General features: G+C 42.7%; 1 protein-coding gene across 6 annotated transcripts in view; it reads left to right on the top strand.

The window, feature by feature from the left end:
• CFAP61 (cilia and flagella associated protein 61) overlaps positions 1-19711 on the top strand; it is a 303360-nt gene that overhangs the window by 172703 nt on the left and 110946 nt on the right. For all 6 annotated transcript variants that reach the window (XM_017945056.2, XM_017945053.2, XM_017945054.2 and 3 more), the window contains one exon: positions 4741-4868. In XM_017945056.2, the coding sequence (XP_017800545.1) occupies positions 4741-4868 (128 nt within the window). The remainder of the gene's footprint in view (positions 1-4740; positions 4869-19711) is intronic.

Genomic DNA, 19711 nt, shown 5'->3' with positions numbered 1-19711 from the left:
TGTAGGATCATTTGTATTTATTTTTGTCGCTTTCTAGTGTATCAGCCTATTTGTTGTTTTAATAACTCCCAATTTTGAATCTAACATTGAAATTGAGTTTCAGTAATGCTTTTATAGTCATTCTAACTCATTCTAAGTGCAGAAGAGAAACCAAACCACTTGCAGAAACACGGAATTCAGGTCTATGTATATCCAATGAAATTATATTTTGACCATTTTTTTTCTATACACACAGAACAGTTAACAAGTGTTAACTAAAACTCAAAACTATTTATTTAAGTTCTCTTGACAAATGTATGTGAATCATGATATAAACTCAACTGGGTGTGCACATCAACATCATTTTTACTAAAAAGATCAAATTTAATCCTGAGTGGTTATTACATCCAGATTATTCATTTGGCCATTTAAGCAAATGGGAATGAAGCAACTAAAATAATTTGGAATACAGAAATTATGTCAACACCCTTTCCAAAGGGTCCACGAAACACGAAGTTGATGTGCCTATTCTACCACTTACCACATGCCCCAAAATGCATGGCAGAAATTGTTCAGCTAAAAGAAGGCAAATGCTCAAAACACAGAGACATAGTTCCTGGCCTCTAGGAGTTAATAGTCTAGTTGCAGGGTGGCAGGCAACCAAATAAATGGATAAAAGCAACCACAAGCTCCTTCAGTAGTGACTTAGCTACTCACATGTACAGTCTTCTGTTTCAGAAGCTCATAGGGAATTATAGATAAAGAGTTAAAACATAAATATTTGCTCATTTCTATTCCCTGTTTTCCCGTCTCAGCCTGTCTCCCCTCCCATCTGACCTCCGAATCTTCCACATTCCTCCCCGCCCCCCCAACCCCCAAGCTCAACTTTAGAATTTCCTAACAGGGGTATCAAATATTATCATTCCTTCCTTTCCTACCTAAGCAATGGAATCTATGGTTTGTATTTTAAAGTCATTATGAGAGTTGACATCAACTTTAAGGAATTTCTTTTTTAGCTTAAAAGGTTAGCTTATACACCATGATATATGGTTTGTTTTATCTTGCTGGGTTACTTGTTGATCTCTACACTTAAAATCATCCCTTTGTCGAGAATCGCTTGAACCTGGGAGGCGGAGGTTGCAGTGAGCCGAGATGGTGCCATTGCACTCCAGCCTGGGCAGCAACAGTGAAACTCCACTTCAAAAAAAAAATCATCTATTTGTCTAAAATGCTAACCTAATGCCATTAGAAAAATAGAAATGTCTGGAAAGGATATGGAGGTAAGAATTGGATTTCCCATCCATGTTATTGCTGGTATGGTAGGTAGGTAAATAGGTTACAATTCGCCCTGTTTAATCTTTGAAATAATTTTCCATTATGAGGATCATTTAATTTCTGTCTATAAAATGTGAGCCAAGAGCTAGGGCTTTTATTTTTACTTTTCTATGAAGGAAATCAGACCCAAAATAGAATCTCCAATGCATGGGACAGTTTTTGGCAGATGTTCAGAGGGAGAAAAGGAAAAGCTGGCTTGACTCATAGGATCTTGCATGTCTATTTTTCTTTCCCATGAACACTCATAGTTTGAGGGAACATAAAGGAAGGAAATATTCTGCTTTCATCAAAAAGTAACCTGTGCTTCCTGCTTCTGTGCAAAATAAACCCTTCATAAAGCAGCAGAAGCCGTCTTCATTTACAGTTGTCACTGAAGGGGGTTTCCAGGCCGGGAAGAATTTTTTTTTTTTTCAAGACATTTAAAAACTATCTGTACTAATAAAAGAAAAACACGATTTTTTCAGGTCAGAAGACTTCATCATACCTGGCGATGGATATGTTTTTAATTAAAACCTGGGCACAAAATTGGGTTGACTATGAATCATTGTGATGCCTGGCCGCTCTCCTGAGACACCCACCATCATTGGTACTGGTTGCTGGCTCTTGACACCAGAGGCCACTTTGTGTACTTAGCAGTTAGAAAGGTGATGTGTGAGGCCCGGCAGCTGTTGGTGTTACAGCTATTGTGTAGGAAACAAAAGCCATTCTGTTCTGTTCCCCAGCCTGCCTTTGTATCACTGATACAGGAGCTGTTTCATAAATGAGGTATAATTCTTCACCGGAGAATTTCATTACTGCCCATGTTTCAATGTTAGCTTACACTTCCAACACAGAGGGGAATGTCTGAACGTATCTCCTTTTGAAAAGAATCTTGGCTTCTGACCTCTGTCAAGATGCTTGCATTTTAAATCTGTTAACTAGACCTGCGATTAGATGCCATCATTACAACACATATGCTTCCCACCTTCCTTGCTCTAGACCACCCAACGTAAGGCTGGCTAAAGTGTATTTGCTGTCAACCTGCCTGTCTTGGAAATTAAGCACAGTACAGTATACACTGGCACCCAGGTGAACCAGTAGGAACTAGATTTCTCGCACAATTCCTCATGGATCTGTCCTGGGAAATTCTCATAGAGCAAATCAGAACTGACGTTTATTTGAAGAACATGCACTTTTTCACCCAAATGGTATATTCATTATTTTCATTTAGAAAGTATATCAATCTAGGAAGTTTTCAGTAGCATATAAAAAACAAACTGGCCTAAACAATCAAAGAAGTGCAGTGGGCTGTGTCGTTCTTCCCAGCCTTCATCCCTCCCTGGGCTGTGTCCTTTGCTGTGTGATTTTGAGGTTCCTCCCTCTAAAGGTGAGCGTATTTCCTAACTCATGGATGTTAGGTTCAGCTACATGACTTGCTTTGGCCAGATTTTAAAAGTATTCCTATTTTCACTTACCTTTCTTGTATTTCTGCCATTGCCATGAGAAGAACAAGCTCTGGCTCCCTTGCATCAGAGAAATGTGAGGCAGGTTTGGAATCTGCAGGTTGGAGCCAGACCCAGCTGAGTCGAACCTAGATCAGCCAACTTCCAGCTGACCCAGAATTGCAAGAGCCAGTATAAGTGACAGTTGTTTTAAGCCAATGCATTTTGAAGTGGTTTGTTTCACAGCACTATTGTGGCAATATCTCACTGATATGTACTGCTTATATAACTGAAGAGTCCAAAGGTAGTATGGGTTTCAGGTAGGGTTTGAAAAGAATGCCTGTTCTGTTTCTCTGTGATTCTCTTGGGGCTTCAACACAGGATGGTTTCCCTCTTGGCATGATGACCATAGCCATTTCAGGCTTCACATTTACACCACGTGCCATCCAGAAAACAAGACGGCTTCTCTTCTTCAACTATCATGCAGAAGTCCTGGGCTTCACTCTGATTAGGTCAACTTAGGTCACATGTGTGTCCTGACCCAATTACTGAGGAAAGAGAGTGGGAGTATGTGACTTGGTTTATGTGGATCCGAGTCCCTCTTGAAAATGGGAGTGAGCCCCATCTCTTCCAAAATCTCTGTTGTGCCAACTTAAAGGTGGGAGTTGTAGGGTGGAAATGATGTTGAGAGGTACAAGCAATGTTAATTATGGAGTCTGAAATCTCCCACTTTTGTTTTAAATTTCTATCAATATATTGTTTGGCTCAAGCCATTTTCCTTCCTCCATGTTGCTAGGCTATGTAGAGACAGAGAAATGGGATTTATGCTCTAGATCTGAGATGTTACCTTTAAATGGCAAAGCATATGGCCACACCCATGCCCCTACAGTACTGGAAAGTGGGTGGGAACCCAAATAAGACTTTACCATTATTCTGTCAGACTTCCAACTCCTGGTATCCCAGGATTTTAAGAAAATCCAAAGCAGGTTTGACCTATCAGAATGTGGAGATTTCTGACCCAGAGGATGAAGTTAATGCTGATGTAGTTAACAGCATGGGATGAGGTGATAAGAATATCTTTCCATTGACTTCTGGTCACCATTGTTTCCAATGAGAAGTCAGCTGTAATTCTTGTTACTGTCCAGACACCATAGTAAGCACCAAACAAAAAAGTGTGTTGAATCAATGGGTTAAAAATAGAACCAAGATCTTTTGGCACAGATCCCAATGTTCTTCCAAGAATGCTCTATCACTTCTTTGTAAAACTTTACTTTGCACAGTTAATGTACCCCTTGCAGCTTCTGCAGGGAAGTAAATCAAATCAATGACTAATTCAGGCCATTTTTGTAAACATGGACATTAACATGATCACCAGTTACTTTCTGTGATTCTAAGAGGCCTCCCTGACTCTGAAGTATCTGAAAGGTTGAGCAACCCTAATTATTTAACACATTTTTGCCATTTAATAAATGTTTGCCATTTTACAAATATTATTGAGCATCTACTGTGCAGAAGATACCGCGTTAAGTAACGTGAGGGACACAGAATTGAACATGAGCTAAAACTTATCTTCAAGTACCCAACTATTATAATTTGTTACTCAAGGTTTCAGGGAAACTGTGGACAGAAGAAAACACTTAGGACCTCTCATGGAACTACAGATTCTCAGGGAGTAGCTTGCCCGTCTCCTTGTAGTATCATTTACTGGTGGTCTCTAATCATTGAGGGTCTCTCTGTATGAGACATCTGTCAGCATTAAGACAAAATCTTGAAAACCAGGCATTCTGATGTGACCTAGCTGAGATGTCAGGCATATTCACATATTCATACATTAATTTCTTAAAAATATCTTTCCATGCATTTCACTGTAGCTGTACATGGGCACTACTAGGTTTGTTTTGGTGGTAATGTCCTGGTTAAATAACTCTACATAATTGGTAATTTGGGGGTATGAACACTGCTACATTTTCTTTGATTCCTTCTTTGTCTTTGTATTTTTTTCCAGATGAGTTATGCTTTAAACCATACAAACAGAAAACTAACATTGGAACCTAAAATAACTGTCAATGCCAAGATCATTGTGGTCGGTGCATCCAACGTTGGAATTTCCTTCCTAGAGACATTGGTATTTTGGTGAGTTGTTTTACTCTATTGATTGATTGGTTTTTAAATAATAAAAATTATCTTCCTACATCTGAAGAGAACACCCTCAGAGAACAGACCTGAGATTGTTCGGTACTCCACACACCCTGCCTATGTGGATGAATGAATCAGTGAAAGAATATTCTACATCAGGGGTCAGCAAACTATAGCCCTGAGGCCAGGTCTGGCTTGCCAAGTGCTTTTGTAAATAAAACTTTATTGGAACACAGCCACACTCATTTATGGGTTGTCTGTGGCCATTTTTGTGCTACAATAGCAGATTAGATGGCAGACTCCTCTGCTGAGTAGTTGCAACGGAGACCATATGGCCTTCAGTGCCTGAAATATGTACTGTCTCACCCTTCCCAGAAACAACCTACTGACCCCTTTTCTAAAGGAATGTTTTCCTTTCTGGCCAGATCATAAGAACCACCTGCAGCATTTGTTAAAGATGTAGGTTCTAAGATCCTGCACCCAACTTGCAGATCCTGGACTCCTGGGGAAGGGTCTAGGAATCTGAATGTTAATAGGCACTCCACATAATCAGGCAGGTTTGGGAATGAGTTTTGACTTCATACATTATAGTTTCAGAAATGGCATGTGGGCCAGGACCTTTCTTCAGCCCTTGAATTTTGGATCCCATGGAACAGGTAAAACCCTTCAGGGAATACAGAGGCCTGTGCATCTCTTCTGATGCTGTTTTCTCATCCCCCTCAAAGCACTAAACAAGGTTTCCTTTCAGAGCCCATTTTTCTGATGCGTGAGGCTCAGGGATTTGCAGCATCCCCAGTCTCTCTCTCCATCTGCTCATTGAATTGAGTACCTCTTTAATAGAGAACACCCTAGGGTCTGAGAACTTGGGATCATGGCCTGGCATCATCAGCACCTAACATGGAGCCGTCAGTGTATTGCCTAGCTTCTGTCAAACTCGCTACCTTCATTTATTTTTTTTTAAAGTCTCATAGATGTTTTAAAACCCTGACTTTGGGAACCACAGAACCCTGGATTAAGAGTCCAGTTTATCCAAATCTTTTGTTCAGGATCACGTGAAAAACTTTAGCTACCATTCAAAACTACAGGTGCTGAGAGGTAAGCAGGAGATAGGAAAATGCAGCCCACCGTCACTCTTCTGGAAGCCAGCAGAGTTCCTAGCTCAAGACAGGCGGGGCCTTGTGAGGGGCTGGGTAAGAAAATGAACGGAGAAAGTGACCCTCAAAAGGTGTATGTGCCTGGTTAACATGGAGACGAGCTAATCCCAAGTGGTTATTTTGCTCATTTAACATCACATTAACCAGATAAAAAAAGAATTGATTTTTTTTCCCTTTCTAGCCAGTTTGTTCAGTTCTCCAGAACATACCCTTAGGTAACTAGAAATAAATTATGTGTCATTATTGAAGTTAGTAATAGAGTTCATGTGCTTTAAATAATGTGGTCAGTCTGCAGCAATATTTCACTGCAAGCATGAAATGATGAGAAGCACCTAGGAATATTCCATTCCCAGGGCATGCCACGTTGTAGTCTGAGTGCTTTACTTATTCTGATGGGTCTCTGCCTTGAAAACTTTCGAACAGCAAGTTTTATGCAACCATTTTTGAATGATGAATTATCAAGGTGGAGCTGTGAAATTATAGCAGTTAAGAAGTTATCATAAACAGGTCTTAAATCTTAATTTAGCTATCTACTTAGTCATAATGTTTTGTTTAAATGATTACATTGAGACATATACAAGTAATTTTCTTTTTGTGGAGTCAACTTAGATTTAATAAAGACAAGTATAAATTTTGATGTAAGTATTGGGTTGATTAAATTTCCCAATCAAATAGAGCTTTTTAAAGCATTCTAAAATACTCATAATTCTCTATCATTATTACACAGATTATGTACACTAAAAATAGACTGGTATCAGTTTACGGATCTCTAATCCTTAAGAGAGGAAATAGTTTTCTTATTATTTTTCTCTAATTATCTTAAGTTAGCAATCACCATGGTAACCTACTGCTTATTTTACTTTCCCAGTTTAACTGCCATTTGAATTTAATTTTATACATGATTTGAGCTGAAATGAAGAAATACAGCTTTCACCCAACACTGACCACCAATGAGGATTGAATCTACATTTTGGAAGCAAAATTTAGGAAAATCAGCCTCCTTGTAGTCTTTTTTTGTTTGTTTTTGTTTTTGTTTGGAGAGAGTCTCACTCTGTTGCCCAGGCTGGAGTGTAGTGGAGCAATCTCGGCTCACTACAATCTCTGCCTCCCGCCAGGTTCAAGCGATTCTCTTGCCTCAGCCTCCCAAGTAGCTGGGATTACAGGTGCAAGCCACCATGCCCGGCTAATTTTTGTATTTTCAGTAGAGATTGGGTTTCACCATGTTGGCCAGGCTGGTCTCAAGCTCCTGGCCTCAAGTGACCCACCCGCCTCAGCCTCCCAAAGTGCTAGGATTACAGGCAGGGGCCACTGCACCCGGCTGCCTCCTTGTAGTCTTGAGCTGCATTGTCAGACTCAGTAGGGGCACCATCGTTCCTAGAAAATCCACTTGAGGCTCAGGACAGTAACCTCTTTCTCCAGAAAATCTGGTAATTCTGTCATCTGATGACAAAACAAACACAACTTTCTTCTTGTATTATTTCCATGCAAGAAATTATAAAATACATTTGGTCTTCTCTTCAAAGGACACCAGAAGCAGTTTGTGTAAATTTCTATCCTTTCTTCCCCAAGTGCTGAGGTGCTACAGGGAGAGCTGAAGTGCTTTACGCAAACTCACTACCTAATATACCCTAGGATGTAAGCTCCATGTGATAAGGGAATACTGCGCTGGTGTTCTGACTTGTTTTTAAAGTATGCTATTTTATCTGCTGGCTGTGTGCAGTTAATCTGCACAGACACATCTCCTTGTCTGTGGTTGTCAGGCCTGAGTCCTGCGTCTTGTCCTTCCTAGGGGGGAGCCTCTTGGGCCCTCCAGCACTGGGAGACATGCGTGGCAGGCGTTTTCCTGGGGACACACTCCAGCATCCCAGTCTTTTACTTCCCCTCCTGTCCTCCGTGCCTTCCTGTTGTTGGCCCTAGTGATCCCCAGCAGAGCCTAGGAGCCAACGGCCCTCAGAGGCTTCTACAGTCTCCCTCAGCCCTGCGGGAGGCCTCCAGGGGTGGAGATGGGCAGGGGCGTAGAGTCATTCAGGGTGGGGTGGGCTCAGCTCATTGGTTCCCTTCCCCCTTGTCTTGTGCACTTGGCCTCTGAAGGGAGCTCAGGAGGAAAGGACCCAGCCTTCTTTCGTGTCACCTGCCTGGCCGGTGCAGGAGCGTGCACGTTTGTGGCAAGGATCAGGAGCTGGGCAGGGCAAGGCGAGGGCAATGGGGTGGTTCTCTTGCATTGCAGGGCATAGAGGAAGAAAATGCCGGCTTGTACTATGGGGTAGAGGGCCGTGAATTGGAGGGGAAAAGACAGATCTTAAGACATTCACTGTGAGATTATGTGTGTTCTTCATAATGCCCAAGACATTTAAGTGATAGACTTGGGATTATTTTTCAACGACTGTTCTTGTGATTGGTGGGTTTGTTCATTTGGCCACCCTGTTCTTTGGGACTGAAAGTTCCTGGCTCAGACACTGCAGATGTCACGTGTGCATTCTCCTCCTCAGCACTTCCATTATGAAGACTCTGTAAAACCTCCAAGCACTGGAGAAAGCAGAAAGAACTTGGCTGCAGCCGTTAGCCCACCTCTGCTGCCAAGCAGTACTGTGGCCCTGAGGGAGGTACTGTCCTCATCTGTGCCGAAGGAGAGTCCCAGCAGGGGCTCCCAGGTCCTGCCAGCCCGAAGGCACCACCACGGTAGAAACTCCACAAACCCCATGAGGGTGAGATCTGTAAAGTGAACTCACTATAAAGTGAACTCCCACTGAGTCTAGCATCACTGAACTCCTCAAATGCAGTGCTTTGACTATTTCAGGTTTCCACAAAGATACTCCAGAATCTTTTTTTTAAAGCATATAAATGCTATAGCAAAATAGAAGGAAAAAAAAAAAAAGAGGAGGAGGAGGAGCCGGAACCAGGTGTATGCACTTCTCTGCATCCTTTCACTCCTGGTGTGACACGTGGACCAGCAGCATTGACATCACCTGTGAGTTCGTCAGAAATGCAGAACCTCAGGCCCTGCCCCAGACAGTGTCCCAAACAGGCTTTTTTCCCAGAATGATGCAGAACAGCACCTTGACTGTCTCCTGGGCCTGCGTTCATGGAGCCGAGGCAGTTGCTCTCCTCTTCTGTTTCAGCACATGAGTCTCTATGCTTCAGTGTTTTGTAGTATTTACTCCTAATTACGGGGAAGTTCCTTTTTAATCCATTATTTTTAACTCTTTCCTAATTTAATCCTGACGTAAAGAATCTTTTGAAGAGCCTGTAATGGCACTAGAAAAATGCTTACAAGAGTCATGGATGAGAATGACTGAAAGCAGCCCAGCCGGTGTCCCCGCGACCCTCCGTGTGACTAGAACACTGATTCGCAGGAAGCACTGGTTGGTGGGCACTGGAAAGCCCGGGTTCCCCTTGTCTTCCATTTCCACCACTGAGAAGAGTTTTCTTGAAAACCAACCAGATCATCCCAGCAAAAGATGCAATCTCAGACTTTCAGCCTAGACATTGATCCCCTCATCTGGTTGAATGTGTCGAGGTGATTAAGAATAGCTTGGACCAAGCAGGGCATGTTTTTAAAGCTGCAATTGTGGCAATGACCACAACTCCTGTTATCGGGTCGTGCAGTTCCGCACAATATCCGGCACAGCTGTGGGCTCTGGCAGCAGCCAGCCTAGCGCTGGCGGCTTAATTAGGCTTTTTATCTTTACATTTGTCTGAGGACATCTGAAACCTTCAGTGTGGCCTGTCACTAATTAGGTGACTAATTAAATAGTCAGTGCTTCCTTGCTGATCTCAGAGCTCAACCGCAATGGACAGGTTTGTGACTGTGACTGCCTGTCCTCTCGGTCTCTGCACGTGTGCTCCTCGCAATTGCCCTGTTCATTGCCCTGTGCTAAAACGGCATGGGAGTGAGGCCCAGGGCATGTGCAGGGCCGCCCTCCAATGTGCCCAGGCAGCAGGCAGCACGGACATCCACAGGGGGAGCGTACGGGAGACGGACATCCACGGGGCATACAGGACATCAGGTCTGGTGCAGAGGCTGGTCTGGTGGCCAGAGCAAAGGGGTTGGTGGAAGGAGCTTTATGTGTCAGGCTCAAGAGTCTCATTCTCCCCAGGCAGCAAGACTTGACATTCTGCCATTGGAGAATAATGATCCAGAACGCACCCTGGTGCCACTAATCACAATCGGGTTTCCTATTTGACTCCAATATTTAAATGTAATTAATGTTAAATAAAAGCACCGCCATTTACTGAAATTATCCACCCCTGCTTGTTTCAAGGTAACTTATCTCCTCATACCCACATTAGAGACTCCCAGAACAAAAGCAAAGCAATCCCCTTTGAGCAACCTTAGGCCTTTTCGATGGGGGAAGGTCAGCTTATTGTCCTTTTTTTGTGGGTGCTTTGTGATTCTTTGGCATCAAGGGTAAGTAGGAAATGCATTTTTCATGATCACACACAGCACAAACCATGTACCTGGATCTGAGTCGTACACCTGCCTCCTCAGTCTTCATCATTTGTTATTGGATGATTTTCAAATAATGACATTGGTACCTGTCTTGGTTTGCGTTCTTTCAAACCAAGCTGAAAACAAAGCATTTGGATACAAGTAGCTGATTTGGGAGTGATCCTAGGGAACTGCCTGAGAGCAGGGCCATGTGACAGGGAAGTGAGGACAGCCACAAAGCCAAAAGACACCCTTGTCGGTGGGTCCCCACTGTGGACAACTGAGGTCAGAGAATGGCCTTGGGCAGAGACAGGCAGAGAGGAGACCCTTTTTCAGGTGAGCAGGTGGGCCAGGGTGAGGTGAGTGGGCCTCAACACTGTCTCTGGAGTGCCCTTACGGTCCCTTAGTTTGCTTAGTTTGTTCGGTTCTTCCTTGTTAATATTCTTGAAGTTGCCTTTTACTGAAACTTGGGCATAGACGATGATGGAGAAGAAGCCAGATTAGCTAAGAAGGCCGTGTGGAGAGGATTTTGTGGGTTTCTTGCAGTTCTAAAGAGGATGCAGGTGTACTACCAGAAAGTTTTGCTGGAAAAGAGATGGCATTTAAGGACCTTGTCTTGGCAAATACTTTATTTCTACTCTGGGATGGAGTTAAGGTTAGAATCAGTAGTTTTCAAAACATGGTCTGTGGCCCAGCACCATCAGCATTACCTGGGAAGCTGTCGGAGGTGGGGATACTCAGGCCCCACTCTCCAGGGACTGAATCCGAAACCTGGGGGTAGGGCCAGGCTCTGCTTTCCCAGCCCTGCAGGGGAGGTGGCAGGTCAAGGAAGTCAGAAGCGAGGAGTGGAGAGGGCCCAGGAGAATGATTCCAATACCCAGCACTTCAGTCTCCTCACCTGTGCTGCAGGGAAGGCATCCAGAATTCCCTCCTCACACACCAGCCTGAGCATTCAGTCAGGTAGCAAATGTCAAGCATCTGTCCAAAGGCCTAGTGCTGACACTTGTTAGACAGACACCTCCCCAGTAAGTAAATTTGCATGTCTAGACCCCCATGGAAGCCTGCATTGACTTTCAAAGGCGGGAAGTGACTGGGGAGCTGGAGTGTCCTCTATGTGGAGGACGCCCTCTTCCCTGAGGACCGAGCCGGAGGTGTTTCCAACCCGCAGCTGCATCTGACTCCTGGTGAGACATTCCCTGGAGTCTGCAGAACATCCTCCTAAGAGACACATGTCTCTCAGATATTTAATGGGATCATACACTTCCTTCATAGAAACTTACATTCAACTCTACCCTCCTTTCTTGAGACTCCCAAACGCTCAGGAGCCTCTCAGTTTTCTCCTCCTTGAACAGAGCCTCTCAAAGTGCCATCCCTGGCCCGCCAGCATGGACAAAACTTGGGAACTGTTGGAAATGCAGATTTTCAGGCCCCACCCAGACCTCCTGCATCAGAAACTCTGGGAATCGGGCCCAGCAATGTGTGTCTTCACGAGACCTTCAGGGACTCACTCAGTCAATGCCACTAGGCCAATAGGCCAATGTGGTCTTTGCCCTTCCTGCCCCATCCTCCCATCCCCACTTTTTTCATGGGCAGCCTCACTCCCAAAAAAGCAAAAGGCATCGTACACCTTCAGCTGCACACCCTCTCCCACTTCGTCAGCTCTGCATCCGCCTGTCACTTTCTTTCCTCCCTGCGGAGGGAGGATTAGGGCCATAACACCCATGCATTTGAATTCTTTTATCTTGGCGCACATAAAATGGCGTACAAGAGGAATGAAGGAATAAGAACATGTCAAACTGCCCCCGACTTATAGCATTTGATGTTGGGTAGAAATTTGGAAGGGAAGCCCAGAAAGAGCCCTGCCTGGAAACACAGGCATGAGGGCCCTCCAGTAGAGGTGACAGGTGGTCCTCGTTGCTGGGGAGTGGGAGGACCGTGAGCCTCTGTGTGAGACCCAGAGCAGGCAAAGCCATCTATGGAGCAGATGGCTTGTGGAGACCAGGTTTCTCGCTAAGTGTACTTCTCTGAAGATAATGCCTTTCAAACAGATAATCCAACACTACCAGTATAGTAAGACATGGGGGCCTGAAAAAAAAGGTTTGAATTCTCCGTTTTATTTTAAGACCTTGTGGTGGAGGAAAATGTTGTGAATCACCTTGAGGTTTTAGGGTTAATATTAAGTAACTGTTTCTATAAGCAACAGATTGCAAAAGTTCCAGGCTCTACAATTCTGCACATCACAGCCACTTGGATAGGAATGGGGAAGGTTGTACAAATATAGTTTCCTGGGACCCTGTTCCTGGCCTGAGGTGGGTTTCAGGAATATGTACAATATTTTTAATAGAATCCCCAGGTAATTCCGACATGCAGGTGGGTTTAGGAGCCATTTATGTAGACATTTGCTCAAAATTGGCAGTCTCATCTATAAGGAAACCTATTTCCCCCGTAATTGCTCATTGTAACTAACTTGTATTTATGGGTTTGTTTTCCAAACCACATTTTCTAATTCCTAGCAAGTCATATAACTTCTAAGTCACATCATTACTTTGGGGCTTGCAGGGCCTAATTTTTAAGTTATTATTAGCATTATATAGTTGAACCCACATTCATAGTATTAGCATACTAAACGGGACCTAGCAGAAAGCATTTCGCGAAGTCTCATGCTTAAACTGTCACCATTAAGAAGGAAGGCCCAAGAAGAAACCTGCCCATGTGGTGTTAATAAAGCCTTGCTAATAGCCAGCCTTTGCCCAAAACATAAAGCTCTTCTTCATCCTCCCCCACCAGAAGTGATCCCACTCGAGTTTGAATTCCCATAACGCTCCATGATTCCATCCTTAAGGAACAAATTGATTTGTGTCTTGTATTTTGCCATCTCTCATGTGCAAGGGCTTTCTGGCTTGCCTTTGATAGCTGCCATCTTGGTATTTACATCTGGTATGTGCTCAGTATATATAAACATATGCTTAAAATGTAAATGTATAATGGTTTTACTTCATAGACATAGATAAAAACATCATTAATCATTTCCCCTAGATTATAAAGGAAAACTCAATTTCATTTTAATCTGTTTTGCCAGAACTCCCAAATTTTATTCTTATCTTTTCAATTGGCATTTTCATTTTTTCAGTAAGGATTTCTGTGTTTCTTTTGTGATACATAAGTGTTTTATCTGAGATCCTGAACGTCTGCCTAGCCCCTTATCCTGGCCACTACGCCTCTCCCCTGCCAGGTCCCTGGGGACTCCAGAGAGCACCCAGGGCCCTCCAGGCAGACACTTCTACCTTAGTGTCGGGTCCAGTGTTGAGTCACACCCAGACTCAGGGTACCTTACGAGACTTGCTCCTTGCCCCATTTCTCCAGGTCCCATCCTGATTCCTACAAGAGCTCCAGGACCAGGGAGCTCTGACCCACCACCCAAGGTGGAGCCAGGCAAGATGGTACTCAAGAGAAGAGAGAAGTAGGGTCAGGGAGAGAGGTTTTAAGCTCTGTCTTAGCCCACGAACTGCCCACTCCCTTCTGGATGTGCTCAGAATCCTCCATCCCATGCCTCCTCTATGGATCTCTCTCTTCGGTCTCCCCCTGGAGGTCAGAGTGTGTCATGACCGACAACTTTGTGGCCATGGATGCAGCTGCCGTTTAATTTTTACTAACAACAACAATGGATTGAGTACTATTAACACACTCAAACACACACCCCATAACTCCTTAATATCATCTGATACCAGTCCGTGTTCAGTTTTCCCAGTGGTCTTAAAATTGTTCTTTTACAGTTAGTTGGTTTGGATAAGGATGCAAACCAGGTCCAAATATTGCATTTGGTTAATGTGCCCCTGAAATCCTTTTAAATACTTAACAATCTCCTGCATCTTTCCCGTTTTCTTAAATTTATTTTATTGTTAGGTTCTTGCATGTTAGAGAATTTATGATGAAATAATACAATGTGTGGCGTTTACTTCAACCACAACAAACAGTGTTGGTGAGTATTTTAAAAGCAGCACAATGTTAGTAATTGCTAAGCTTCTTTCACCTCGTGTATATTTAAAATCCTCCAAAATAAAAAGTTTTTTAAAAGTAAAAAAATTAAATTAATGGCTCAGGACCTTGACCAAAAGTCTCTTATGATTTACACAGAAAAAAATATTGCTAAAGAAAGTTAAATTATTTCAGGGGAAAACTGGTAGATTCTCTTAATCTGCTGTGTACTTACAATAAATATTTTGTGAGGATTTGTTTTGCCTCTAATATTGGAAGTTCACAGAGCTCCCAACTTTTAAACTCCATCTATAGTATTTTATGGCATGTGTTGTTGTTAAGACTGAATTAAATCTGAGTTATTTTTTAACTAGTAGAATATGTAGATAGGTGACATATCTATCACAAGCTAGGATTTATTTTCATTTGGCAAATATTTTTGTCACGTTTTGAACCATTCAGAAAGCAGAGGTTTTAGTAAATTAAATTGAAACATTTAGATCGATGTGGGGTAATAATTTTTTCTCTACATTATCTATTTGTTCAAATAACAGCATTAATTAAAGCAGTTAATTAAATCACTTGCTTTGGTTGCCTTTGCTATGCCTGCACCCTGCAGACGCACACAGACAAAATCAGCTAGAAAATAACTAGCGATCGCCTAGCGGGCTGACATGTATCTACTGCCCAGAAGGGTAAGCATCATGAAAAGTTTTATGTTTCTTTTATCATGTTCACAATAAATTGGCAATGTGACCCTCTTTATTTGAAGGATAAGGATGTTTAGACCTAATTTTGTAGCTGTCCTCCTGAAGCATGGAATGAAACACAATACCTTTTACTTATTTCCCTGGATACCCTAATCCCTCCCTGCTTTACAAGTATCTTTGAGCTGTTCCTCCCTTTGTATCCACAGCAACGTGAAATCCCCACTGGAATTATTTGCTGTGAAAATGCAGGTGCCCTTGTTTAATGTTTCATTGGCTTGAGCACTTAACTTGGAACTTTTTTTATTTTTTCATGATATGGTGACCTTTGATTTTGGAGCTGAGGGCTCACGGTGATGTTAGATATTGTTTATATACATTAAGCCAACACCGTTAGATCTGAGTTTATCTGTGGTTCTGCTGTTCCTGCCATTTCATCAAATGCATGCCCAAACCCAAGCTGTACTCCGTGACCCACTGTTCTATTTGAAGGAACTTTTTGAATATTCATAGGCGATCAAATTCAAAATCAGTCTATTAGAATTATGTATTATAAACTTCATGATTTTAGACCAATACTCTTATATAGTTATAAATTTAAGAAATTAAATATTTAGACATTGCTAAATCAGATTATAGAGAGAACCATCACAGCAAAAGTATGAGGTTGGAGAAAGAAATGAAAATGCCGGTGATATTTTCATATAAAGTCATGAAAGGGCAGGGAACCTTCCCTGAATAGCAAGGAGGCTGATGTTACAAAGAAGGTTGGGGAAGTTTGGTTAGGCCCAGCCGGAAGGATGTTTATGCCACGCTAGGGAATTTGGACTGAAGAGTTTGGTAATCAAAACACTTACCATTTATTGAAAATGTACCGTGTAGCAGGCAATATTTTAAGCATTTTACAGACAATGATTCATTTAATCTTCACAGAACCCCTAAGAAGCATTAGGTTCTAGAGCCACAGAGAGGTCAAATAACTTGCAAAGGTAAAAAACCTAGAAGTGCTAGAGCTGGGAGTCACGCTCAGGCAGTCCAATTTCTGAGACCGGGATCTTAACGAGTCTGTTCTGCAGCTACCTTGGTAAAATCCCTACCAAGAACAAAGGTAGGGATTTTAAAACTAGAAACCGTTGAGATTTTATTTAATTTAAAAAGAGGTTTCCAGTAGCTGTGTGGAAGATGGGCAGAAGAGAGAGACTCATGCCAGAGAGACAAACCCTCTAGACAAAATGGTGAACTAAGGCAGTGTGTTATAGGAGGGGCGGGTTGCAGGGGCGTTCGAGAGATGCAGACAAGGTCAAAGTGATTGGACACGGTGGCCAATGTGGGTAGTGGGAAGGAGCCTGAGACTGGCTTCAAAATTCCTAGCTCAAGAGGTGGTTAGTTGGCCGAAGCTTTGACGGAGATAGAGGAGGAGTGGGATGAGGTGACCAAGAGCTTTGTTTGGGCATATACTAAATTTGAGATCCCCCTGGAGCATGCCAGTTAGGGCCGATAGGCATTTAGAAATTAGATTTAGAGCTTAGAAGAATCACTGTAGTATAGTACATTGTAGTAAATGTGTAAGAGGAAGTCCTGGTGGTGGATAACATCATCCACAGAAATAGGCATGAAGCTTGGGAAACTTGGTTAGGGAGAAATGGACAAAGGAGGAGGAGCTGGTAAAAAAGCAGTCATGAAAGGGAGCCTCAATTTAGACCTAATTTCGTCCCAGACAGGAGGTTCTGTGGTGACAGCTCCTGGGGGAGGCCTCCTGCATGGTCCCAGCTCTCACTGTTTCCTCCACCCCTGCTCCTTTAGGCCCAGGATCAGTGATGGCACCCACTGCTGCTACACAGCAGTAACCCTGCATACACAGCTACCTTCATTCAGTAACACCTTGTGGAGTCCGCCATTTTTTTTTTTTTTTTTGGCCTGGATCCTGATTAATAAGGATCTTCTCGTATCCCCACCTCATTCTTCCTCCATGAGTCAACGAAAATAGAGACCTCTAGTTGCCTCCCAGTATTCATTCTGCACTTGGTGACAAAACCCTGGGAACTGTGGTTCTTGGAAATATCACTGTGTTTTCTTCGAAAAACTACATTTTCCAGACTCCCTGCTGCTCCCTGGCCATGTCACTGAGTTCTGGCTAGGTAAGCAGAAACGTGAGACTTTCAGGAAGGCTCCTTAATAGGCAGCCCTCTATGCCCAGTTCTCCTTCCTCTGCCTGTAATGTGGCTGTGATGGCTGGAGCTCCAGGAGCCACCTTGAACCCGAGGTGACCCTGAAAATGGAAACCACACATGGAGAAGCAGAGAAGCAGGTCATGGGCCCAGCTGACTCCGTGGATCTGTCCTATCAGCACGAGGCTGGTGATGTCCAGGTGTCTTAAGTATAGTTTTAAGAGAAATTTGCTCTCAGAGGGATTGAGAGAGAGAGAAGAGGAACTTGAAGAGGAGACAGGGTTAACGGGGAAACACGTCTCTTCTGACTCAGGGGAATGGAAGAATGCTCTAAATATGGTAAGAAGGAAACATAAAAATGCCTGGTGACCAGTCTTCATTTTCTTTATGACATAGGGGATGTGCTCACCTGAGGATGAGGAAGGGGGATAGTAGGGATAACGAGGGGTTACAGTAGAGAACTTGAAGGCTGGAGAAAGGCCCAGAATAGCAACAATGAAGAATGCAAAAAGATTTTAACTTGGGCTAAAGAAAAAGAGTGGAAACCTGTTTTTTAATGTATTAAAATTCAAAAAATGCCTCTATCCCCCCCCAAATTTTTGTACTATATCATGATAGATTAGGTTTTTTTTTAAACTACTTTGTTTTTTGGGGGAAATTTTAAATTGTACAACAGCATAATTTAGGATAATGCAGTGTGGTAGTTTGGTAATTTATAAATCATTTGATTCATGTTGTTCAGTAATTCAAATGATTCAAAACCAAAGAGATTGTCTTTGTAGTAAAAGATGTAGCTGGATAATTATTAAGCCTTCTATTTACATAGAGATGTAAAAAAGGCCTATATATAACTATTATTGGTATAACATAAACCACATTTCTATCACATAACACCCAAAGCTGGGATAAATTTTAACTGCATGTGAGTATAAACACTGATTATTATTAGCATTTTCCATTAAATGGTAATAAATCAGAGACAAGTAATCAGTGTGCATTTGTAGACTGTCAGCCATAAGTAGCTGGGTTAATTGTGACCTTTATGTTATTTGAAGATATTCAAATTTTTTATTCTTATTATTAGAGGATAAGATGCGCTCAGTTTTCTTCTTATCAAATAAGAATATTCATTCTTAAATGACACTCATCCTTAGAGATTTTAGAGCAAAACCTCTCATAATATTGAGCTATTTTTAAATGTCAGGTTCAGTTGAGTTTATTGCATTTCTGGCCTGAGCCATCACCAAAAGTCTCCTGCTTTTAGTGCTACTTAACAGATTGTCAGTAAATTGATAGCAGTTCCACATTTGGAACATTTCCAATCTTCTCATGGGAAAGGAGGGCAGGTGTTTCTCTCTGACTTGGTGAAGGCTTCTTTTTTGGCATTTGGTTGATTGAAGGGGAGGTGTGAACTAAGAAGAGATTTTAGAAAAAAAAAAATCTCATCAGCATGAACCCTATGAAAAGATCAGCTCACCATAAAATTTTACTGACTTTAACTAGGGGGTGGATTTGCAGCAAGAGCATCTTAAATCCTGATGGACAAACATGGAGTGAGCCTTGAGCATGTGAGTTCTTCAGAGGCCTCTACTCAGGTGCACTTTACCTGTAGAACTGGTTAGAGGGAGTACTGTGGGTGCCTGGAGCAGGGCACTGCCTGAGGCCAGCAGGCCTGGCTTTCATAGCTGGCACTGCTTATGAGCTTTGTAACCTTGAACAAATTACTTACCATTTCCAACCTTGATTTTCTTACATATGAAATGTGGATTAGAAAAAGCAGCCTCTCCCCTACCCCCAGCATAAATTGTGTAGAAGATTAATCTCTATGTGAATGCCTATGAATGTGCCTTGGGCTCTGGAAAGCCGGATGCAAATATAAAGCAATTTTGCTCTTAAAAAGGAATCCTCTAGAATTTCCTCCCAGATGACACTTTTTGGTATCCTGATTTGACTAACTGTGTGTATCTGAGTGTAATAAAGCTAATGTCAGCTGATGGGAATTAGATGACCTTTGGATCCCTCTGAACAATTTGAGGTCTACAGGACAGTACAGGCAGAGGTAAGGTGAGAGGATGCTGCCTCCAGACTTACTAGCTATATGGTTATATTAGTCTGTTCTCAACGCTGCTGATAAAGACATACCTGAGACTGGGCCTTTTACAAAAGAAAGAGGTTTAATGGACTTGCAGTTCCACATGGCTGGGGAGGCCTCACGATCATGGTGGAAGGCAAAGAGAAACAAGTCACGTCTTACGTGGGTGGCAGCAGGCAAAGAGAGAGCTTGTGCAAGGAAACTCCCATTTTTAAAACCATCAGATCTCATGAGACTTATTCACTATCATGACAACAGCATGGGAAAGACCTGCTCCCATGATTCAATTACCTCTCACCAGGTCCCTCCCACAAC

The sequence above is a fragment of the Papio anubis genome, chromosome 16 (assembly GCF_008728515.1).
Source record: "Papio anubis isolate 15944 chromosome 16, Panubis1.0, whole genome shotgun sequence".
In the NCBI taxonomy this organism is placed as follows: Eukaryota; Metazoa; Chordata; class Mammalia; order Primates; family Cercopithecidae; genus Papio; species Papio anubis.
This window is presented reverse-complemented; position numbering and strand designations above follow the sequence as displayed.